General features: G+C 38.9%; 1 protein-coding gene across 1 annotated transcript in view; it reads right to left on the bottom strand.

The window, feature by feature from the left end:
* CDKAL1 (CDKAL1 threonylcarbamoyladenosine tRNA methylthiotransferase) overlaps positions 1-21,940 on the bottom strand; it is a 731,528-nt gene that overhangs the window by 246,753 nt on the left and 462,835 nt on the right. Inside the window, exon 11 of the mRNA XM_075213134.1 lies at positions 14,554-14,699. Within this exon, the coding sequence (XP_075069235.1) occupies positions 14,554-14,699 (146 nt within the window). The remainder of the gene's footprint in view (positions 1-14,553; positions 14,700-21,940) is intronic.

Genomic DNA, 21,940 nt, shown 5'->3' with positions numbered 1-21,940 from the left:
AAGATGTTGATACTTAAAATAGCTGCCAGTGTTAACAATCCAAAAAAGTCTTTAACCTTAGTCTTTGGAACATAGAGACAGTCGGTCAACTATACAAATATATTTCTGTTTATAAACACTTTGTATGTAAATAGCTGCCAGTAATACACTATATGGACAAAACTATTCGGACACTTGACCAGTACACCAACAGGAACTGTAATGACACTGTATTCAAATACATATATTATAATATGGAGTTGGTCCCCCTTTTGCAGTGATAACAGCTTCCACTCTTCTTGGAAGGCTTTCCACAAGATGTTGGAGTGCTTCTGTGGGAATTTGTGCCCATTCATTCTGTAGAGCATTTATGAGGTCAAGCACTGATGTTTAACGAGAAGGCCTGGATCGCAATCTCCGTTCCAGTTCAACCCAAAGATGTTCGATGGGGTTGAGGTCAGGGTTCTGCATGGGCCAATCAAGTTCTTTCACACTTAACTCGTCAAACCATGTCTTTGTAGTCTTTGCTTTGTGCACTGGGGCAGAGTCATGTTGGAATAGAAAAGGACCTTTTCCAAACTGTTGCCACAAAGTTGGAAGCATAGCATTGTCCAAAATGGCTTGGTATGCTGAATCATTAACATTGCCCTTTACTGGAGATAAGGGGCCTAGCCCAAATACTGAAAAACAGCCCCATACCATTATCCCTCCTCCACCAAACTTCACAGTTGGCATAATGCAGTCAGGCAGGTAATGTTCTCCGAACATCCTCCAAACCCAGACTCGCCCCCATCTGACTGCCAAACAGAGAAGTGTGATTCGTCCCTTCACAGAACACGTTTCCACTGCTCCAGAGTTCATTGTCGGTGTGCTTTACACCACTCCACCTGCACTAGAAAGTGAGCAGGATGTGGGAGGATGGCCTGTTCTCCCAGGTGTCCGGAAGAACTATCTGGAGTTCGGGAGTCTCCTGGAAATTCCAGATGAGTTGGCAAGTATACAAATACTACACATTAACTGCATTCGAAAGAAACAGGCAGAAATAATAAATAGTTTCACTATTATACTTCATGGAAAATACCACAGACACACACACACACACACACACACACACACACACACACACACACTACGGAGCTTATTTATGGCTATAGGCAGTAGTTGCAGTTATTTGACCAAAAGTTCTGCTACCAAGTATAGGGTGTCAATAAATTCTGTCAATGTCATTTATTTTCATTTTCCAATTTAAAAGTATATACAGTATTAAATTCAGAGTAAAAAACAAAGGTTCCGTTTAGCAAGAGAAAAAGAATCTTTGGCCATGACTGTATATACACACACACATACATATACATTAAATAACTGAAGTGTTTATACTTCTTGATGTATTGGTTGTTTCAAATTACAACAGTCTGAGCTATCTGACCTGTATCAGACACCATAGAACGCTGTTTTGAGAACATAATCAGCTGCATATAATGGGGTGAGGAAATAATTTTTTTATATTTAAGAGATCAGTAGTATAAAATCATATTAACATTGACCTATTTATTTTAATTCCATAATTCATATCTGAAAATTAGTAATTTAAAGTTTTTAATACAGTTTTCTGGACAAACCCCCCCCCCCCCCCCTCCATCTGCCACTTTATACAGGAAACAGAAGTGATCTATTGAAGAAGACCGCAGCCCTACTGGAAGGTCATCTGGCTCACAAAAACATGACGCTTCAGGCAACTGGAAGATACATGGCAGAGAGACCCCCCCTCCTCAAATACACGGGAGGACAAATGAGACAAAGGAGGAGGAGTTCAAAACTGAACAAACCTTTAAAAAAAGGTTTTCGCAATTCAAAGTTTTCAGGTTCAGGAACTGCCTTAGGGTACACAGTACAGAAATTTTCTCCCAATACGATAAAGTTAACGATTTTACCAATGACAAACTCCAGATCAGCTTGCGGATTCATGTGTACACACTATAGACGTTTTGCAAGATTTACCTGTAGATCTGTGCTCTTCATCTACTATAACTATCGGCTGAAAAGATCATGGCTCTGTAAACTCGATTAAGATCTGCCTACACTGCGGGTCGTGAGTGTATAAAACACTGAAGAATTTGAACAACATTGTTCCATTGTTGGCAGAGATTGTTAGTCCATTTATAAAATCAAACGATACGATGTGCTTTGAAACAATAATTTTTCATTGTTGGAGTGTACACACTATTGTGAGATCTGTCATTTATCGCATGACTGGCACGATACGGGTGACAAACCTGTAGTGTGTACCCAGTCTATGACAGTGGTAGTCAGCATATCGATGCTAAATACCACGACAACACTTATCACGGCATGATGACTCTGAAGGGCTCCTTTCCGACGAGGATCGTTGACGACTACTAAGGGCAGAGACTGCAACCATGCATGCAGCCATGGACAATCTACTTTACAAAGCGTTGTACATTGTCCATGGCTGCATACTTACATTACCCTGTTCACAGCAGCGATAACAGCGTTGCGGATGTAAGTGACATCCGCAAGTTGCGACGGATTCTTCATTCATCGGGATTGGTTGCAGTCGCTGCTCACATCAGTCGTCATCGATCCTCATTGGAAAGGAGCCCTTCGGAATCATCATGTCAGGGTAACTATTGTCAGATTAATCAGTGTAATTATTACGTACCTCACCCGTTAATGATCATGGATATGGTGAAGAATGAAATGGCATAAATGTGGGGGAGACCTTTTTAAAATTGGGGTGACTCCGCTTGGAATTTCAAGAGTTTCTCAATGATGGTAAACAGCTGTTTAGTGCGTTTCTATAGTTTCCACTTCAAATATGTGCAACATGTTAAAACAGATTAGATTACCCAAAATCAATGTTACCCTCGTTTTACAGATTTCATGTAAGTTGTCAGCATGTGACATAGAATATAACAAAGAATAAACCCACAAAAAGCCTTCTCAGAAACAGACACCAAACACACTAGGCTTCTCCTATGAAGACCAACTCTCTTCTACCGTCAGGATTCATTAAAGGAAGAATGCATGCCTTATATGGCCTCTTACTCTTAAATGAAATGCAGCATAGTATGCCGAGATCATGTCATTCAGAAGCATTACTACACTCCTGGATGAAAACAAAAACTTAATACATAAAGGCACTGATCTTAAAATACGTAAAAGGTATACCTTCTGCAAAATAGCATATATAGTCCGATACAACCATAAGGTTACATCATAAGGTTTTAATGGGTACATGGTTAAAGTCAGTTGTCAGCATGTTAAAAGAGCTCTACTGAATTAAAAAATTAAAAAGGATGTAAAAGTCAGTGGAGGGTCTCAGGCTGGGTTTAACAACTACACATTCTATAGGCCACCAATTGAAAGGGTCCGATTTGAAACAGTGAACATTCTTTTAGACGTATTGCAAATAGCAAAAATAGTATTTTAAGTTTAAGAATCCAAAAGTCACTGTATGTAACAAATTATGAAAAGTATCTAATAGCATTTGACATTTACAGTGGCCTCACTTCAACCTTCATTTTAGTGTCACATAATTCCTGCCAAAAACACAACAATTTCTCTCAAGGGGGAAAGACATCTGTTTTTCTACACTTGAGAAACAGAGAATTGGATGCGTCCAATGCACATAATGTATTCTCATTTTACAATCTCACAAAAGCATTAGTTGGATACCGCAGAAGGAATTAGCAGATAAGCCATTCTTGCAAACGCTTTAACGTGCTACTGTCAGAAACAAGTTTCTAGAAACGAAGTAGGTGCTGCATCATATTGAAACTACTGCACATATGGACAATAGGCTATTTGTAAAGAGGTTACACAATATAAAACAAAATTCTGAACTTCATTCCAGCTTCTTTGAGCTATTTATAGATGATAAATGTGTAGCTTAATGCATTCAAAGGACCAGAGTTTCAGAAGGTCCATCTCTCAAAAGCACAGCCTGTTACTTGGAGTATCCAAACTTAACTCTTAAAGAGGCAGGTCTTCCGATATGAACTCTCCTAACAAAATGTAGTTGATAATGTCCTTAAGTTACTGCTACCTCTAAAAATAATATACTAACATTTTCCCTCACTCTAGCCAGATATCAGGGAAACCGGCTGCTCTGGTTCCAGCTAGGTAGAGGGGATATGTTCAAGGCCGGTGCTTTCATTAGGCAGCTGCCTAAGAAAAGGACTCTGGGAAGGCACCACTAAGGCCAGATACAAATATGAATGATGTTTCTGTATGAGACATTATTAGTCTATTCAACGCTAGCGGTTGTGGGCATAATTACGCTAAGACCCAATGCCGATAGCCACCACACATATTGTGAATTACCTGGGTCGGTCCCAGCCCTTACAGGTGACATAACTGCAATCAAGTAATTCGGTGACTCATTACAAAGCAGACAGCAGTACAACAAGGCACCCCACACCCCACCCCCAAGCGTCTATTCTCCATCCACGGAGGAGCTGGTGACGGACCAATGGTAGCCCATAAAGAGTGTACAGCAGCAGCAGTTTAGCCACCAGCTAGTGACAGCCTGACAGGCAGTATACATTCCTTTTTAGGCAAGATAGTGACTTTAGAAACTAATAAATACATCTAAACAAAAACCTATAAATGTGCATTTATACTCATCAGAAATATTAAAACATGTAAAAATTTACTTAAGGTGTATCCTTGTAATGTAGCAGTCAACTTTTAAGGGCTTGATTTGTAGGTCAATTCATTATAGTCATGCAGAAATTATCTACAAAGACATTTTACTTCCAATAAATTCACACTTAAAAACAAAAACTTTAATTGATTCACCGATCCAACAGGCCGCCGGGGGGTTCCAGGTCTGGTCTCATCACCCCTCCCCCTTAACTTATGCACACACACCTGTATATCCTATTGTATGCAGAGCCGTAACTAAGAATTCTAGCGCCTGGGGTGAGAAAGAGAAATGCTGCCTCCCTAGTCCTCAATTTTAACCAAACTAACATAAAATATTCCTAAATTGCGCCCTTCAGTGTTGCACCCTGGGCGGTCACCCCTGTCGCACAACCCTAGTTACGGCCCTGATTGTATGCCTCATGTTATTTGTGTTTGCCCACTTGTGTATTACTTAAACTACACATAAAGTTATATATAGAAAACTAAAACCTTTATTTCTTTAAAACAAAACATGTTAAACAGCACAATATTAAAAATGATATGATACTTATAGACGCTCTGAAGTTGCCTGCACAAATCCATTGGGAAACAGACCTCCAAATGTCTCTGTCTGACGAGGACTGGGAACATATTTTCCTTAATGTATCTAAAATGTCTAAATGTCTTAACCACTCTGAAATGCTACTTAACGTATTCATAGAATATACCTGACACCTGACAAGATACACAGATTTAAGCCTAATGTATCTAAATTCTGTTGGCAGAATTGTGGTGAGGTTGGGAGCTTATTACATACCTTTAGGAGCTGCCTGAAGATAAACTCTTATGGTCTGAAAGCTTTAACCTAATTAATGTGGTGGTGAATGTAAGTCTTCCCCTGAAGTGGCTCTCTGGCCCTCCTACACTTCTACCCCCTGCAACTCCAGTGTCATAAGCGATATGCAGTGTGCCACATTATTGTCACCACGAGGGCTGCCGTTGTCCAATTTTACCCTCCCCATCTATTTCGGCAGTCACGTCCAACATTCAAAAAAGTAATATATTGGAGACCTTGTGGTTCCCATACTCCCCATCTGCCTCCTCTCTCCTTATCAAGTGGCTTGATTGCAGTAATTATTACTCTGAGCACTTAGCCCCTCCGCCATTCTCCTTCTCTCTGTGAAAAATGTATTGTATTTTTGTCACAAACCATGTTGGATTATTGATGCATTCTGATGTACTCGGTTACAAATAACCCCCCCCCCCCCCCCTCCCTATTATGCTGTGCCTCCCCCATTTTTCTATTTTCTTGTATGTGGTGTATTTGTGTTTTTGTTTTTCCCTTGTAAACTCAATAAAAATCTTTTATTGTAAAAGACAAAACAAAACAATGATATACTATATTGATTCAAATCAGTTGCAAGGTATATTGTGATTCTACATAACCTGTAAAATATCTCACTAACAGTATAGATGTATCACTTATTTTCCTCAATATACTATATAGTGAGTATTCAGTCTCTATTTATCACTGAAAATGCAATAGGCACTATGGAAACGTGTATTTGTTTAAAGTAAATCAATTGCATTTTTAAATTCTATTTAATCCGACTTCAAGCGTTCAATTCTCTTGACATGACTTTGGACATAAGTACCTCCTTATAAGCATTCTGGTCTTTGTGTAATAATTAGTCATAACTCATGTTCAGAGAGCACCCCTCTTAGTATGATAAGACAGATTTTGGAGAAATAGATAAAAGAAATATTGGGGGGGAGGGGGTTGGGAGGTATTGGGGGGGTTAGATTAATCCACAGATAAAAACGAAGCTCTTTCTTCTAATTTGCCCATTGTTTTAATGTATGTTTGTTAAAAAACAAATATGCTATTTTCATAACCCAAGCATGTGTTGTGTCTATTGGGCTGGGCAGAGGTTATGGGTTGGGAGGGGACTGAAGCTTTGCCTAGGGCAAAACTGAGAAATGTAAAGCTCACAATATTTAAATGGCAGCAAAGGGAGTATGTGAGCCGGATGGCCCATCACAAGTTGCAATAGGGTGAGTGGGCACATTAGTAAGACATAGATAGTAGTGCAGTTTTAAATTAATCTACGTCTACAGGACTTCTTACTCATAAATTTAATTCAGCCCAAAGTACAAAGACACACAGGGGTATTACTTTCCACACTCATGCATACAAACCAAAAACCTTATACATGCAAGTACATATCTTATAATACCTAAAAAGGTATACCTACAGCAAAACAGGCAATCAAAAAAATTGAATTGCAAAAGAAAAGTACTGTTTTGTGCCACTGGGACTATTAATTGCTATGTATTCCTATGAGCAAAGAATAAATGGGCAAACAAGGACTTATAGCTTTACATAAATAGAACAGAGCCAGAGGCAAGCACAAAGGGGATTACAAGCACCAGGGATCTCCCCTCCAAACCAGAGTTACTGATTCAAATCTGAATACAATCTGTTCCACTTTCTGTTGCAGTTTAATTTCTAGCAATATATATCTGTGCTTTGAAACGGACTTAGAAAAGTTCATCCTGCACGCTGGTGTGATTGTTAAGGCATCTGCTTGCGATTTATAATTTGCCAACAGCTACACTGTTTGGGGGAAAATAGCTTTCATTTGGAATGTCCTGGTTTGTGATATATATGGTTTCAGGGTCCCTGAGATCTAGACAGGACAATGGGATAACAACATGAGTTGGTGAACCTGCAAGGGAGCCGCCACTTTCTTGGCCCACCTCTGTCACTGTAACAGCAGAAGCATACAGAAAACATACAGATAATAAACCTGTTAGAATACGGTGGTTTGCAGAAGAATGTTAACGCAACATCCTGTACACGTTTACAACCCTCAGCAGTCCTAACAAGCAAGCACAGTATCACCACTATCAGAAAATAAACAAGGGCAACTATCATTTCTGAATAGACTCTACAACTATAACTTGAATTAGTGGCAAAAAGGATTGAACCACCAACCCTGACTGAGTGCAAGAGAACCTTCATTCCAGCTCCAACATTATTTTCTTTAGTCCTGTTTATCTCGATGCCTTTCTGCAGATTTGAGAACCACAAAGAACTCCAGTTTTAAAAAAGTAACTGTTATATGATCCATTTCTCCATGTACACAATGGTCTGCCAATTACTGCTGTCTAAAAATATAGTACTACATAGTCCATTAAATTAATGCGTTCATAACATCAGAACTTCTGAATGTTGCACCCCTTTCCAGTAATCTATAATCTTTTGGTTCAATGTACAAGAACAATCCAAAAGCTATGATATCTTACTTTTCTAGTGATCATGGCCTCTAATAAGTCTATTACTCTAAATAACCGAACCACTAAATGGAGTATGCTAAAACTTGATTTTTGCCCCAGAAATACTCCTCCCCAACAAAAAAGCCATGGGGAACAATTTTATACTAAATGGGGCCCTGAGAAGAAACACAACGCTGGATCAGTGCAATTTCACAAAAATAATTTTCTTTTATTTATAAAGCACTGAAATGCTACGCAGTGCTGTACACAGATTACATACAATGACATAAAACAAATGGTAAATATGAACCAGCTCAAAAGAGCTTACAATTTAGGAGGTTTGGGAAAGAGCCGGTACATAATAAGTGGATGATTGTAGAAGCTGGGCAGGAGAGTGTGTGTTATTATGAGGTAGCAGCATTATCAGCTGCTAATAATACAGCGGTCCTTGGTGATGGCATTTCTGTGCAGTGTGGCATGGGTGAAACGAGAAGAGACCTCAGGAGGTGGAGGCACAAAACAAGAACCAATCACTGTACAAACCTTAAAATAGATGAGTTTATCTCTGGGTTTATGAAGGTTCTTGTGTTTATCTCTGGGTTTATGAAGGTTCTTGTGTTTATCTCTGGGTTTATGCAAGTTCTTGTGTTTATTTCTGGGTTTATGAAGGTTCTTGTGTTTATCTCTGGGTTTATGAAGGTTCTTGTGTTTATTTCTGGGTTTATGAAGGTTCTTGTGTTTATCTCTAGGTTTATGCAGGTTCTTGTGTTTATCTCTGGGTTTATGCAGGTTCTTGTGTTTATCTCTGGGTTTATGCAGGTTCTTGTGTTTATTTCTGGGTTTATCTCTGGGTTTATGCAGGTTCTTGTGTTTATTTCTGGGTTTATCTCTGGGTTTATGCAGGTTCTTGTGTTTATCTCTGGGTTTATGCAGGTTCTTGTGTTTATTTCTGGGTTTATCTCTGGGTTTATGCAGGTTCTTGTGTTTATTTCTGGGTTTATGTAGGTTCTTATGTGTAACTTATATCTCTGTTAATGTAGTATAAGTGTATTAATAAAGCAATTGTCACAGGGAGTTGGCATTTACTTACCACAGATGTTACTACAAATAAACCATTATAAATACATTGCAGAACAGGTGCTATGTACCTGTATAAACTGTAAGACAGTGAACCCTTCCACCTTTAAAACATCAAATTCACTCACCCTAGAGTAAGGTAGGTAGATACAAGGAGAAAATGCACATAGGGAAGAGAGAAAGAGAAGCAAAGGAAGAACTAATGGATGAAAACAGCAAAGTTACAGAGAACCGGAGAGTGAGGACTGATCTACCAAGGATCCCAAACCTCGTGGAAGGTAGTAATTCTATCACGGAGCAAACTCGGAATGTATTCCATAGAAGCTATGTACCAAGAGCGAGATATCACAGCTGTGAGACTCTCGGACCAGGGAAGCTTCCAGTCCTTGTCAATCTGGAGGCACGCAGCAGCACAGATATGTTGCACTAGTTTATCAGTAGGTTTAGAGAATTTTTTTCATTGGGTAACAAAGCAACATAACCAAGGGGACCGTTGGCACATGAGTACCAACGATCTAGGTAATAACATTTTCAACTTGAGCCCAGAGAGTGGAGACAAGGGGACAGTGCCACAAAATGTGAAATAAGGTTCCCACCGGCCCTCCAGCACAGGTTGGAAGTGCCAGGATATATCTTATGATGTTTGGAGGGCACCATGTAACATCTTGAACAGATTTTTAAATCATTTACCATAATTACAGTATTGATGGATATTTAAGCAATCCAGTGTTGAATAAGGGGCCGTCTTTCCTGGTCCAGCGGCTTCTGAATATGGAATTCCCAAGCCATATCAAAGGGTTCAATGGAAGGTCCGTTGGAGATAAGATGGTGTGGTACATTAGGTAGACAAGTTCCCTGCGTCCAACCTGATTGATTGTTGGTCGAAAAATGTTGGGTTATGTAATTTAGTGGTTCTTATCTAGTCTAAAAAACAACACACTTTTGATTTCAGGTAGTGGTTGGTGTAGACAGTGATATGTCATACCGCCAGGTTCCCTACTGCCTTCACTGCAAAACTATCAAATTCCATTCACTTATATTTTTCATACCACCAGTTCTAAATGTCCACTTCCACCACTGATAACAAGGTGTGAAAAAACAATCAGCTGAAGTATCCTTACTAGCCAGAAAACAGCTACAACTATGTCTACTGTGTTCTCCTTAAAACCCTGAGGTAGAATTCACACACTAATTGGTTGGAGTAGCAGGTTTCTTTGACTGAAAGACCAATCAAAATGTTCAGACACAGATGCTAGGTGACACTTCAAGTTCAGACTAACACATATATAAATTGCTCTGGATTACAAATTATGATTGTGCTTCAGAGATGTTATTAGCCAACTGTGTTGCGTTCATGTAATTCATCTGTGTCCAAAAGTTTCTTACATCATAGGGTTTTTCACTGGACAAAGCAGATATTTACAGACTGGATATATTTAGAAAGATAAGCTCACAGCCTGGCACCATGATATGTAAACACATGGATAAGTAAGCAGACAGGCAGAGGGATAGATGAGAAGCAGGTACAATGACAGAGTATGTGCAATAGTAAACAGAAGTTATCATTTGTATAATGGCTGATAAGCAAGAAGGACTAAAGTAATAATTCACCAGAGGTGAAACCTGTAATAAGTTATAAAACTCCACCCTGTCTCCCTAAGTGATGAGGTGTCAGTATAAATATAGCGCTCAAGCTCTGCCATTACATATATTACACAGAATGCTGAGACAATAAAGCATTCCAGAGAAAGTGGTCACAACACAGCTTGTGTTTACAGCAAAATATTTAGTTGTGTTCTGTGTTGCAGAAATGTTCGTTATGTCAGAACTCCCACTTTAGATATCATGTCAAGAGTGAACTGCTTATTTCCATTCGCTGTCATAACATTTCTGTATAATGTCAGAAGTGTTATTAGTTTAAAGCATTAAAGAAGATGTCCACTCCAATCTTATACATGATGGAATGTGTGTCATATATATTATATATGATGAAAAACAACATTTTATCTCAACAGTTTTTTTGCAGTTCTATGGGTTAACTGTTTTGCAGAAAGCTGTAACATTGTTGTAACAAAGTAAAAAAAACAACAACAATAAAAAACAGTAGTCCTAATTGCATGCCATGTTCAGATCTGAGTGGAGTTTGGGTAAATCAATACTATAAAAACCTTACTTACCGGCTCTAACCCAGCAGATCCTGCAATGTCTCTTAACTGTCTGAGCAAGCTATCGTCTCTATCGCTGGGGAAGGACTCTTCTCCAAATGCTGCATGTTGTCAAGCTAGTATAGCAGATAGAACATGGCCCATCCCAAGCTCACCTACTCAGAACGTTATGTAACTTGTGTGACCCTCCAAATTGGAGGGGAGCAGATGACTAACATTTTGTTATTTTATTGATCTTGCATAACTTCACCCAAAATTAAATTTTTACTTTTGGGTGGAGTTCTCTTTTAAGCAATCCTCCAAGTAGTAAAGTGAATAGCACAACATCATTCATAACGTATAAAAGTAAAAAAAAAAATATATAATAATATTAAGCGACATTCTAAAAATATTCTTCATTGAAAGCATGTTAGCAGCACAGACACAGGTCTAATTTCCAATGTGAATGATTTGTGGTGTACCAAATATAGCAATTACTATATGCAAATACTGTATCATAAATACCAGAATACTATGCTTTACAACAAATGTAAATATATATAATACAAACAGATGGTGCTTCCCTTGTATTTTAGCAATACTGGCAAACACCAACAATAACACACATAATGGTATAAATAACCTACATTTATTACAGTGCAGTAAAATATTTTTGTTTTAGAGTTAAAACACTATATCTATTTAGGGGGGGGGGGAAAATAAAGTGATGCCTTCTCCAGCAGTGTAGTATACATTAATATGTATAAGGGCTTTAGCTGCTCCTTTAGCTAAACAGCACAATTTAATTCTTCTTTTATTTGCAATCCTACTACTTAAAGATCTTGTTTGGCTTTTCGTAACATCACCAGGAAGACATAACCCAACTGTGTCATTAATCAGCAAAGATGTACACATTTATCAGCTTGTTTTCGGTTTTTGAATGACTGCAGAGCATTTGGCATGTGTCCTAGCCAGGAAAAAACATAAGCAGTTGGCCCTGAGAAAGACGTAATATAGTATGACTGAGGAATGATGGAATTGATAGCAGATATCGAAGCAGACAAAGGTACAAAGCTCCTGCAGGTTCATCACAGTATATGTCCTTATTTTATGTCACAAAGAGATAACAGAAGGACAAGTTGGGAGAAGTTGGAGGAATGTTTTTTAAACATTCCTTATAGGCCAAACTTTATACTTTGCCACCGTCACCCACCCAAAAAATGTATTTGCTTAAAAACCCAGTGCTTAAAAACAAACAAACAATCTATAAAGCCATGATGCTCTCTCACTGAGGAGTTGAATAATGAAACAAGGCGAACTGCCTGGTAATAAGCATGTCCTGGGCACATGACAACCGGCTGTTTCATAAGTTCCTACTGCCAGTTTGTAATTCAATATTTTCTTTTTGTAAACATTCTTTTATTTGCTATCCATCTGTACGTCTGTTGGCACTGGTGAAGCACATGTGATGGGGCATATTTCCAATTGAATTACTCATACTGATGGGAAGCGGGTACAGAGCTCTAGTTGTGGTGGTGGCAGCACAGAAAAGAGGTCTTGGAAAGTTTAATTGGAATCTCATTACAGGAGCATACAATCCAGAAGAAGTGAATAAGTAGCCAAATGTTGAATTGCAAAATCTGTAAAGCTGAAAGGATCACACCCAGCAATGACAAAATGCCTGTGTATAGTTTATAACGTAAAGAATAAAAAAACAAGGTTGAAATGGCACACCTGTAGGCAGTCATCTACAGGGCCTACCGTATGAGTGGCTCAGTGTAAGGCTCAGACTGGTCCACCTGGGTACTGGGGGTCCCCACTCCACAATATGCTTTATTACAGTTACTATATATGGCATTTCATTATCTTCTCCAATATCCACTTAATACTGCAATTACCTATATAAATATTTGCAGCAGATGTGCAGTAAACTGTGCAACTAGGAGTAAGAAAGGCGATGCAAACAGACCTGTGTTTTTTTACCATCAGAATTTGTTTGTATTCTGGGGAGGTTATAGACACAATACTGAGCTTGTCTCATTTTCAAAACCTTGGTCTAACATTATAGCATTGTAATAACTTTAGGGATGCACCAAGGATTTAGTTGAATCATCAGAGTTTTTAGTATACCACTCCCCCCCCCCCTTCCCCATCTCAGCCTCCGTTCTCCCCCTTTCTTCCTCCAACCCTTGTGTCTCTGTCCGTCCAACCCTCCCCTTAGATTGTACGCTCCTTCGAGCAGGGCCACCTCTCCTCCTGTTCTCCACAACTTATAACTCTGCTCTCCATCTACTTAGCCTCTTCTGTGAGGTCCTTCTGCCCTTCTAACCCCTCTTTCTACTCTATCTACCCACTGGGGGCTCTCACCTGTCATCTAGCTGTACTTTGAGCTTCCGTGTTACTGTGCTTTTTGTTAACTGTACCGTGCTGTCTCACCCTGTACTGTGATTCTGTCTGTCCCTGTATGGCGCTACGGACACCTAGTGGCGCCCTATAAATAAAAATGAATAATAATAATAATAGTAAGATCAATATTTTGTCAAATATTTGGAATTTGTCCCCAAATTCCAATGTTGATTTTCCATTAATTTTAGTGGACACAGGTTTACCGATTCTCTGCAGATAAAATCACAGATAAAAATGTATAACATTGGCTCCTCCTGCTTTGCAAATAATGGTTTAGTTTGGCATTCATTTGAACTTTAAACTACGGATTTGGTCTAAAGATTACATGCTACAATGGAGAATATATACACTTTAAATGTTGAATAGATTCTTATGGCATGGAAACTATGGAACACCACCTATTAAATAACAATAACATTAACTACATCTGTAATTTCACTTTAAAGAAAATGTAGCTAGTGAAACATATGGAGAAAATAAAGTCATATTACACCCTCATTGTGCTGACAAATGTTTAGCCCTCCGAGAAACATGAGCAAGCACTGCAGATCCAAGGGAATCACGTAACTGTTGTGTATCTGCAGACAGCAGAGAGACATGACGGAGCATAAAGTGACGTGTTTATAACACTATCACCTCTCCAGCACTGGGAAACGCTCCGCTCCCAGGGTCACTGCACTGAACAGACAGAGCACTGTCACTCTTTTTCATCCAATGCTCATCCTTCTTTGAGACAAGAAGAGTGCTGGACTACAGCCTATACCTGCATTTAAAAAACTCAATCTGTGTTACTTGAACAAGCAGAATAAAAATTAAATCTTTTGAGCATTAAAACGTATGCCTCCCAGGGATGAAAGTCATTCTGAAGAATGTGGAAACCACATGAATGCTTTGTTACAAGGAATTTAAGAACCTTGAAGATTTATTTTTCTTTTTTCTGCACAGTGATAGGAATAAGTTACCTTTCAGATGTCGTGGAAGAAAGTGCTGCTAATCTCACTCAGCACACAAGTAAACATACCTCTCTTTCAAGAAATCCACCACTCTTTTGAAGTCTGCTATGCAGTATTCTCTTTTCATGTCCATAAGCACACTGTCTGAAGCAGACTGCACTGGGATGTGCAGAAACGCATACACCCGGGGATGGTTCAAAATCTTTGCCATTTCCTGAAACAGAAAACACACTTCTGTTTAATGGGATTTGCCATCCTTAGGTGTAGACTTAATGAATGTTTCAAAATTAGACAACATTTAGTATAGAGTCAATATATTATATGATGTTAATATAGCCCAACAACTCATTGACCTTGTAAACTGGAAATGTTCTCCTTTTAAAAAGTATGGTACCTATACATGTGATTATATAAACTCTACTTTTAATTTTAAAGCTAGATACAAAAAACATTCTAACGAAAAAATGGTGAATGTCCTTAATAGAAATGTTAAAGTGATCGTAAGAGCAATAACATTCACTTGAACCTAAGATTCAAATATTAGAATTTTTAACATGTTTCAATTATAAAAAAGAAGTAACAGAAGTGATTTAAATAAGTATTTCCTTTTGCATTTAGTGTATGAAAGCCAAAAGGGTAGAAAAGGAAAAAGGTGGAATTCCTTAGTTTAGTTTGGAGTCTTTCCATTATTATAATATACCACTGATGATCGATATATACAGAACGCTTAACTACTGAAGACCTGGAAGCCCTCTGGAACTCTCTTCTTCATCCTCTCTGTTCACTTCCTTTATGTATAGTGCTAACTAAAGCAAGTAAGATATATTTTTTTAAAAAAAATATATGTGACCCATTTGTGTGCCAGGATGGTTAAGGCATATTTGTTTGTATCTTATGTTTAATAACTAACAATGTCACAATGCATCAGTCCGTTGAGTATGTATGATACTGGCAATTTCTTTGGGATATTTTATTTGCTTCATAAAAAGATATTACATAAAAAATACCTGCTGGATTCCAGATCAAAGAAAGTGTTCAAACTGCCTCGATGAGGAGCTATGTAAGAAAAGCTACAATGGACAAGAATTCATTACCTGTCAAGAGCTACTTCACTACACAATGAAGTCTGTTTATGGAATTCACACCTATCAAAGCAATAAAGAATTATTGTGGCAACTCTGTGAAACTCAGCTGCCACACTGACTATTATCCACAGTGCTAAGGGTTACTTATAAGTGTGGGCCCCCTGCTATAATGAAAGTCAGCCACAGGCTTGTCAGCATAAAGTTGGTATGTGAAGCCTCACATCCACATGTAACAGACTCTGTCCCGCCCTCCATTGACACTATTAATTTAAGAAGTGGTAATTGGACAAATAATTTAATGCTGGGGTGGTTTGGTTGCTTTTAATTGAACATAGAGTATTGGTAAAGCAGAAGGGCTATTTATGAAACGTGAGTGCTATTAATTTAATGTCAGAACTGGTTGTGGGAAAATATGCATATTTATTTAATTTAATTTCATGAAGGAGGTTCAATTATTAAATGTGAGTGCTTAGGATTTAATGTTAGGACTGCTTGGGAAGAGGGAGGCCAGGAGCGTTGACTAGTTTCCAACAGGTGATTAGTATTGGTAATCTTTTTTAGGAGAGCGCATCACTGGCTTTATCTATCCCGATTCTGGTGGGTAACATGCTGAGGTTTTGTCCCACTAAGACAGGTGGACCCCAGCGCTTCAGGTTTCCCCATTATAGTGTAACCAGCCCAGCATGTCATTGCTTGATGCTGACTGCAGAGGTAACTGAACACTGTTCTCTGGTCCCCGTCTCAGCGGTAGCCAGGCCAGGCTATGGTCTCTGGTGCTTACTTTATTTTGAGTCATTCAATTGTGTCTAGTGGAGATGGCTGGGGGTGGACGTCCAAAGGTGCTTGACAAGACACAAGAGGATGTGGCACACTTCCCATGTAGTACATAATCAATATATACAACTTTTTAGAATGTACACTTTTTATTTATGTGTACACCTGCTCATCTAATGAAAACATCTAATTATTCCAATCATATGGCAGCAACTCATGGTCAAGAGGTTCAGTTGTTGTTCAGACCAAACACCAGAATGAGGAAAAAGATGCAGAAGGTAGGGTTAAAAGCATAAAACCTTGGATCCTAGGCCCCTTAATACAAACTGATAGTTTTAATACCACAGCCTACCTTGTATTGGTGCTGACCATGTGTATTACGGTCCTTTATAGCCACAGTCTACCCATCTTCTAATTGATACTTCCAGCAGGATAAAGCATTGTGTCACAAAGCACACGTCATCTCAAGCTGGTTCCACAACCATGACATTGAGCTCAGTGTACGCCACCAGATCTCAATTCAAAAAGGCCCCATTAGGATGTAATGGATTTTGGGATTTACAGCAGGAATCTGCAGCATCTTTGTGATGCTATCTTGTCAACATGGACCAGAATCACTAAGGAATGTTTCCAGCACTTTCATGAACCGATGCCACCAAGTATTCAGTACTAGAAAGGTGTGTGTGTGTGTGTTATTTATTTTTTAAATGTAATCTTCTGTTGTAAAGGAATGTAATAAAATGTCTCAAAATCAGGGATATTGCAGCACAGCCTCACAACGAAAGGAAAATGTCTTAATTTTTAGGAGAACATGGCATCTCTATTTTTAAATGCTTCAACACAGATATGGGTTATTAGCACTTTATTTAAACACTAATTTTCCTAAAACACTTCAGGCTGTTTAAAAATCAGCAGAGAGCCAGACAATATTTGGCCTCACCTCTTGGCCACAAACTATGTCTCCAGTTATGAACCATGTCTCCAGTTGATAATCTTGGCTTTAGGCAAATCTATTGTATGCATCACTGCTGCTGTATCCTCTTCAGCTTTTAAACATTAATGATTGTGTATTAGAAAACATGGTCTGAAGCAGGCAGTTACCCAATGTCTAAGACATTTACTTTAAAGTACATGAAGCACCAAAAACTAAGAAAAAATACATGTTTTAATTAACATAAAATCTGAAGGGCTTATCAGTTTTGTACAAATTGCAGTTAAATGGTGTGTGTTTTTCCCCTACTAGGTGCACCTAAAAGCACACATTTCAGTTTAAGAACTGCATCAGTGAGGATTAATAAAGAGGACCGGTCTCCCTCTCCCATTTTCCTAGGGGGGAGTGTCTCCCTGACTTCGGCGATAAGCCATACTTGCCTACTCTCCCAGAATTCCCGGGAGGCTCCAGTATTTCGGGGAGTCCTCCCGGACTCTGGGAAGAGTAGGTCGACCTCTCAGATTCCCCGAAATTCACAGCATTGAATGGCGGGGGTGGGGCTTAATTGTGTCATTAAGCCGCAACCCCGCGATCCAATGCCGTGAATGTTGCCATTTTATAGTGGGGGCGGTGCTATGGTGACGCAACAACGTCACCATGCCTCCTCCTACCCCGTCACATGACTTCTCCCCAGGGATCTCCCGGGTGAGAAGTTTTGAAAGTTGGCATGTATGCGATAAGCATGACATACAGGCTGTTTACCTTGCTAATTGATGTGGGTAGCATGCTAATCTCAGACACTGCTATCCCCCTGCTTCACATCAGCCCTTTACAGCAGGTGGAGCTGGCAGGGGAGGGACAGATTGCTGCTCCATATACTACACTTTTATCTGTCCCCCTCCTGGGCAAACTAAGGAAGGGAGAGATTTTATGTTTTCTTCGACAGGCTTTACAAATCACATATTTAACAAAAGCGCATCTATCCCACAAGTTTATGCTTTTCTCAGATAATGATTTTATAAAGCAAGGGACATATGGATTTATTATTTTACTGTTACAATAGAGGGTTATCTTTGACTTTCTTACTACTTTACTTCATTACATTGAAATGGATTTTCTGTATTGGCAAAAGGCAAAAAAACACAAGGTTTAGCCTCTTCAGACCAGATACCTGGAAAATATTGGATATTATTTGTGAAACACTGATCTGCTAATGGTACATGTATATTATAAAAATAGAACGTCCATTCTTCTTTACACAGCTCTCCAACCGATAGCAAATTTAACCGTAAATAGTATTTTATTTTCTGACACGTTATGACTGATGAATAACATTTCAACTTATCCTCTCTACAGCACTAGTCATCTTAACACAAAACTGTGCAATAAACTTTATTTCGTATGTATCTGATACCACAATCATTCTGCATCAATGTGACTGGATCCTAAGGCCGCAGACTCACTGGGGTGCTTTAAATGCATTTTGTAACCTTTGTAAAATGCATATAAACATGTCTGACACTAGAAACCCTTCATTCCCAGCATCTACACCAATTGGCTTTTGTTTTGTTTTTAATCTGGCGTTTAATTGAGCTGCATTAGCATTTCTCAGTGTGCTATCTGTTCCATTTCCATTCTTTTCATAGTATGAATTCATTTGAAAGAAGCTTACAAATGCTAGAAAAGTGCAATTAACAATTCACATCAAACTCGTTTCTATTCGATATGCATAAGGATAAATGAAAATATCGGTCATCTGAATTGCTTTTAGATTGTTTTCCCTGTATGTGAAGCGATTACAATTCCATGAGACAAGCAACTGCATGTCAACGCTGATGCGGTCGTGTGTATTTGCTGCGTAGCGGCGAGATGTAACCGCATCGCATGTTGTATTAATATCACTGTATTCCCATAAATATATTCATTTTTGCAAAAGGAATTAATGACAAGGTTTCAATGTCATCAAGAGATATTAGGGCAATGAGAATTGCTCTTCCATTGAATTTGGTACAAACATTTCAAACTTATACTAACTTAAGCTGGATACACACTACACTGTTTTCGTCCAATAATCGGCTCAAACAGCCGACATACGACCACTCATTCAAAAGTTGGGTCAGTGTGTGCAGTGACACGATGGTCGAAAGTCTGCCCAAATGGACGATTATCTCCTCATTTGGTTGGTCGTACCGTTTAATATTTTCGTTCCAATCTCGTTTCCGCTGTGTAGTGTGTATAAACTTCCGACCGATCCACAACAGTGAGTATGAAATTACAGTCATTGCTCACAACAACATGGCTGTAAAAAGTCGCTAAAGGTACGTCCGCTCTTCCCTTTATTGTCCTAAACAAGGCTAGTGTGTATGCAGTCCATGGACCGAGCGAAATGGTCGAAATTTCTGTAGTGTGTACCCAGCTTTAGAGAATAGATAAACCTAAATCGTATCAATATTCATTTAAATGAGCATTGGTACAGATCAGGGTAGGGCTGGCAAATTTTAACCTGGGGGACAAGACTCTGCATTTTAAAGGAAAAAAAATGCAGGTGGCCCAGTAACCTTGCCCAAGGTAGTCCACTATGACACCAGCCCGGGGGGCAAATGTCCCCCTGCCCCCAGCCCAGCCTGCGCCTGGTACAGATTCAACATTACCTTGGGATGTCAAAAAAATTCTATTCTTAATTCAACATTGCATGAGGTTAGCACCCAATTCTCATTGTCCGTATCTGTGCTAAAATCACGACACTTTATCCTAAAAGCAACAATATTACCAATGAACGTTGTCCTTGTGTGACCTATGAAACGGATGTCAGCGTTAATATCATGTATGACCCTATCCTAAGCGAATAAACTGTACTACACTGACTATTGGAAGGAAGAGTTTCCCAGAGAAGCTGTTGTGGTGGCTGGTCTTGGTTAGAAATGGTTGTTCTGTTTACTTTTAATTTTTTTCCTGTCTCTGATCATTACGATAAAATATGTTTGATTTAATCAAATTACAATGGTATGAGAATATACATTGCTACTCTGTGCTATTGGGGGCCATGCTGAATCCTATATTTCTGTTGCTCTTCCCATGTCTGTTTTTCCCTTCCCCTCGGGCACCCCTGTCCTCACTGGTATGAGAGTATGTATATACAGGGGTCTTTTTAAAATAAAAATAAAAAACTGCATGTTAGGAAGCATGGGTTTCTATTTATTTTATTATAAAAAAAAACATATATATATACGCTTTACACTCACTTCATTTTGAAAATATTTTTAATGTGTAAATCACATATTAAAACAGATTGAAAATGCATATTGTGTTTTGAAATAAGTTCCCTTAGACTCAATGTAAAAAAAAAAAAGCATTAAAAAGCAAAACAAAACCAAAACTGCAGCAAATTGCGTTCTTAAAACTGGATAAAAGAAAAAGGGCTAGATTTACTAAGCTGCGGGTTTGAAAAAGTGGGGAAGTTGCCTATAGCAACCAATCAGATTCTAGCTGTCATTTTGTAGAAGGTACTAAATAAATGAAAGCTAGAATCTGATTGGTTGCTATAGGCAACATCCCCACTTTTTCAAACCCGCAGCTTAGTAAATCTAGCCCAAACAGTCTGTGTGCATGGTTATTACTATTTTAATTCTATAATGACGGATGAAATCTGGTAGAAAAAAAACCCATCACCACAGGCCCTAACTCAGTGAAGGGCAACAGGAGGCCCTCCAAGCCTTCACCTGCCCCCAGCGCCATCCTTCTTTGCAAGATGTAAAATGCCTGATAATATGTTAATACTGATAGATCGATAGATGTCACTTTCTTTAATTAAATGAATTGTTTTAACTTTTTGCTCAGATTAGGTGTAATGAGTGGCCCTTCTAAAGGTAAGAGGGCTGCCCACGTGGCCCTTGACGTATATCAGGCTGCTTTATCTGCCCTTACTCAAGCACACAAGAGGACAGTGGCCACAGATCCCTATCTCTGCCTAACCGAAGACTGAGGAAATATCAGACGAGCACGAGATGAAGACTAACTAGAGCCAGAGGACTTTGTGCATTCAAAACGTATCTTCAAAACTAACAGGAGTTGTGGGTCTTTCCAAGTTCTATTGTAGTGCTCACAAGTAGACAAATTAAAAACACATGTATAAAATATATGATGTATGACCCCCATCCCCTAAATCGCAACAGAAATGTTGATAGCAACTGGAGATTACATTAAAAAAAAAAAAGTTTGTCCTTTTCAATTATGAGCCCAAAATAGACAGGCTGAATATAGGACCAAAGGATTATACCAAAGTACCAGGCAAAGTACAGGACACAGGGAAGTAGACTAAAAATGAAGTTAAATCCAGTAATTGCCGTGTGAACTGAATCTACAAACCATCATGACCACTGCAATATAACCCAATAAAGAAATAAAGCTTATGCCCACAAATAAAAAATATCTGAAATATCAAAGCTAACATGATGTTTATTTAATAAAATAGTTCCCCATCTAACACAGATGTAGGGCCATCTCTTCCATTGGTCACAATGGGCAAGTGCCCAGAGGCCCTGCAGGCAAGGGGGCCCGTCCGAGGCAGCACTGAAAAAAATAATTCTGCAAAATAAAAATAAAAAAATGAAATACTTACCTTGCGGTCACGTCAGCTGGCTGTCAGGCGCCGCCCCGCTGCCTCCT

The sequence above is a fragment of the Mixophyes fleayi genome, chromosome 5 (assembly GCF_038048845.1).
Source record: "Mixophyes fleayi isolate aMixFle1 chromosome 5, aMixFle1.hap1, whole genome shotgun sequence".
Taxonomy (NCBI): Eukaryota; Metazoa; Chordata; class Amphibia; order Anura; family Limnodynastidae; genus Mixophyes; species Mixophyes fleayi.
The sequence above is the reverse complement of the archived record's forward strand: the minus strand, read 5'-3'. Positions and strand labels throughout refer to the sequence as shown.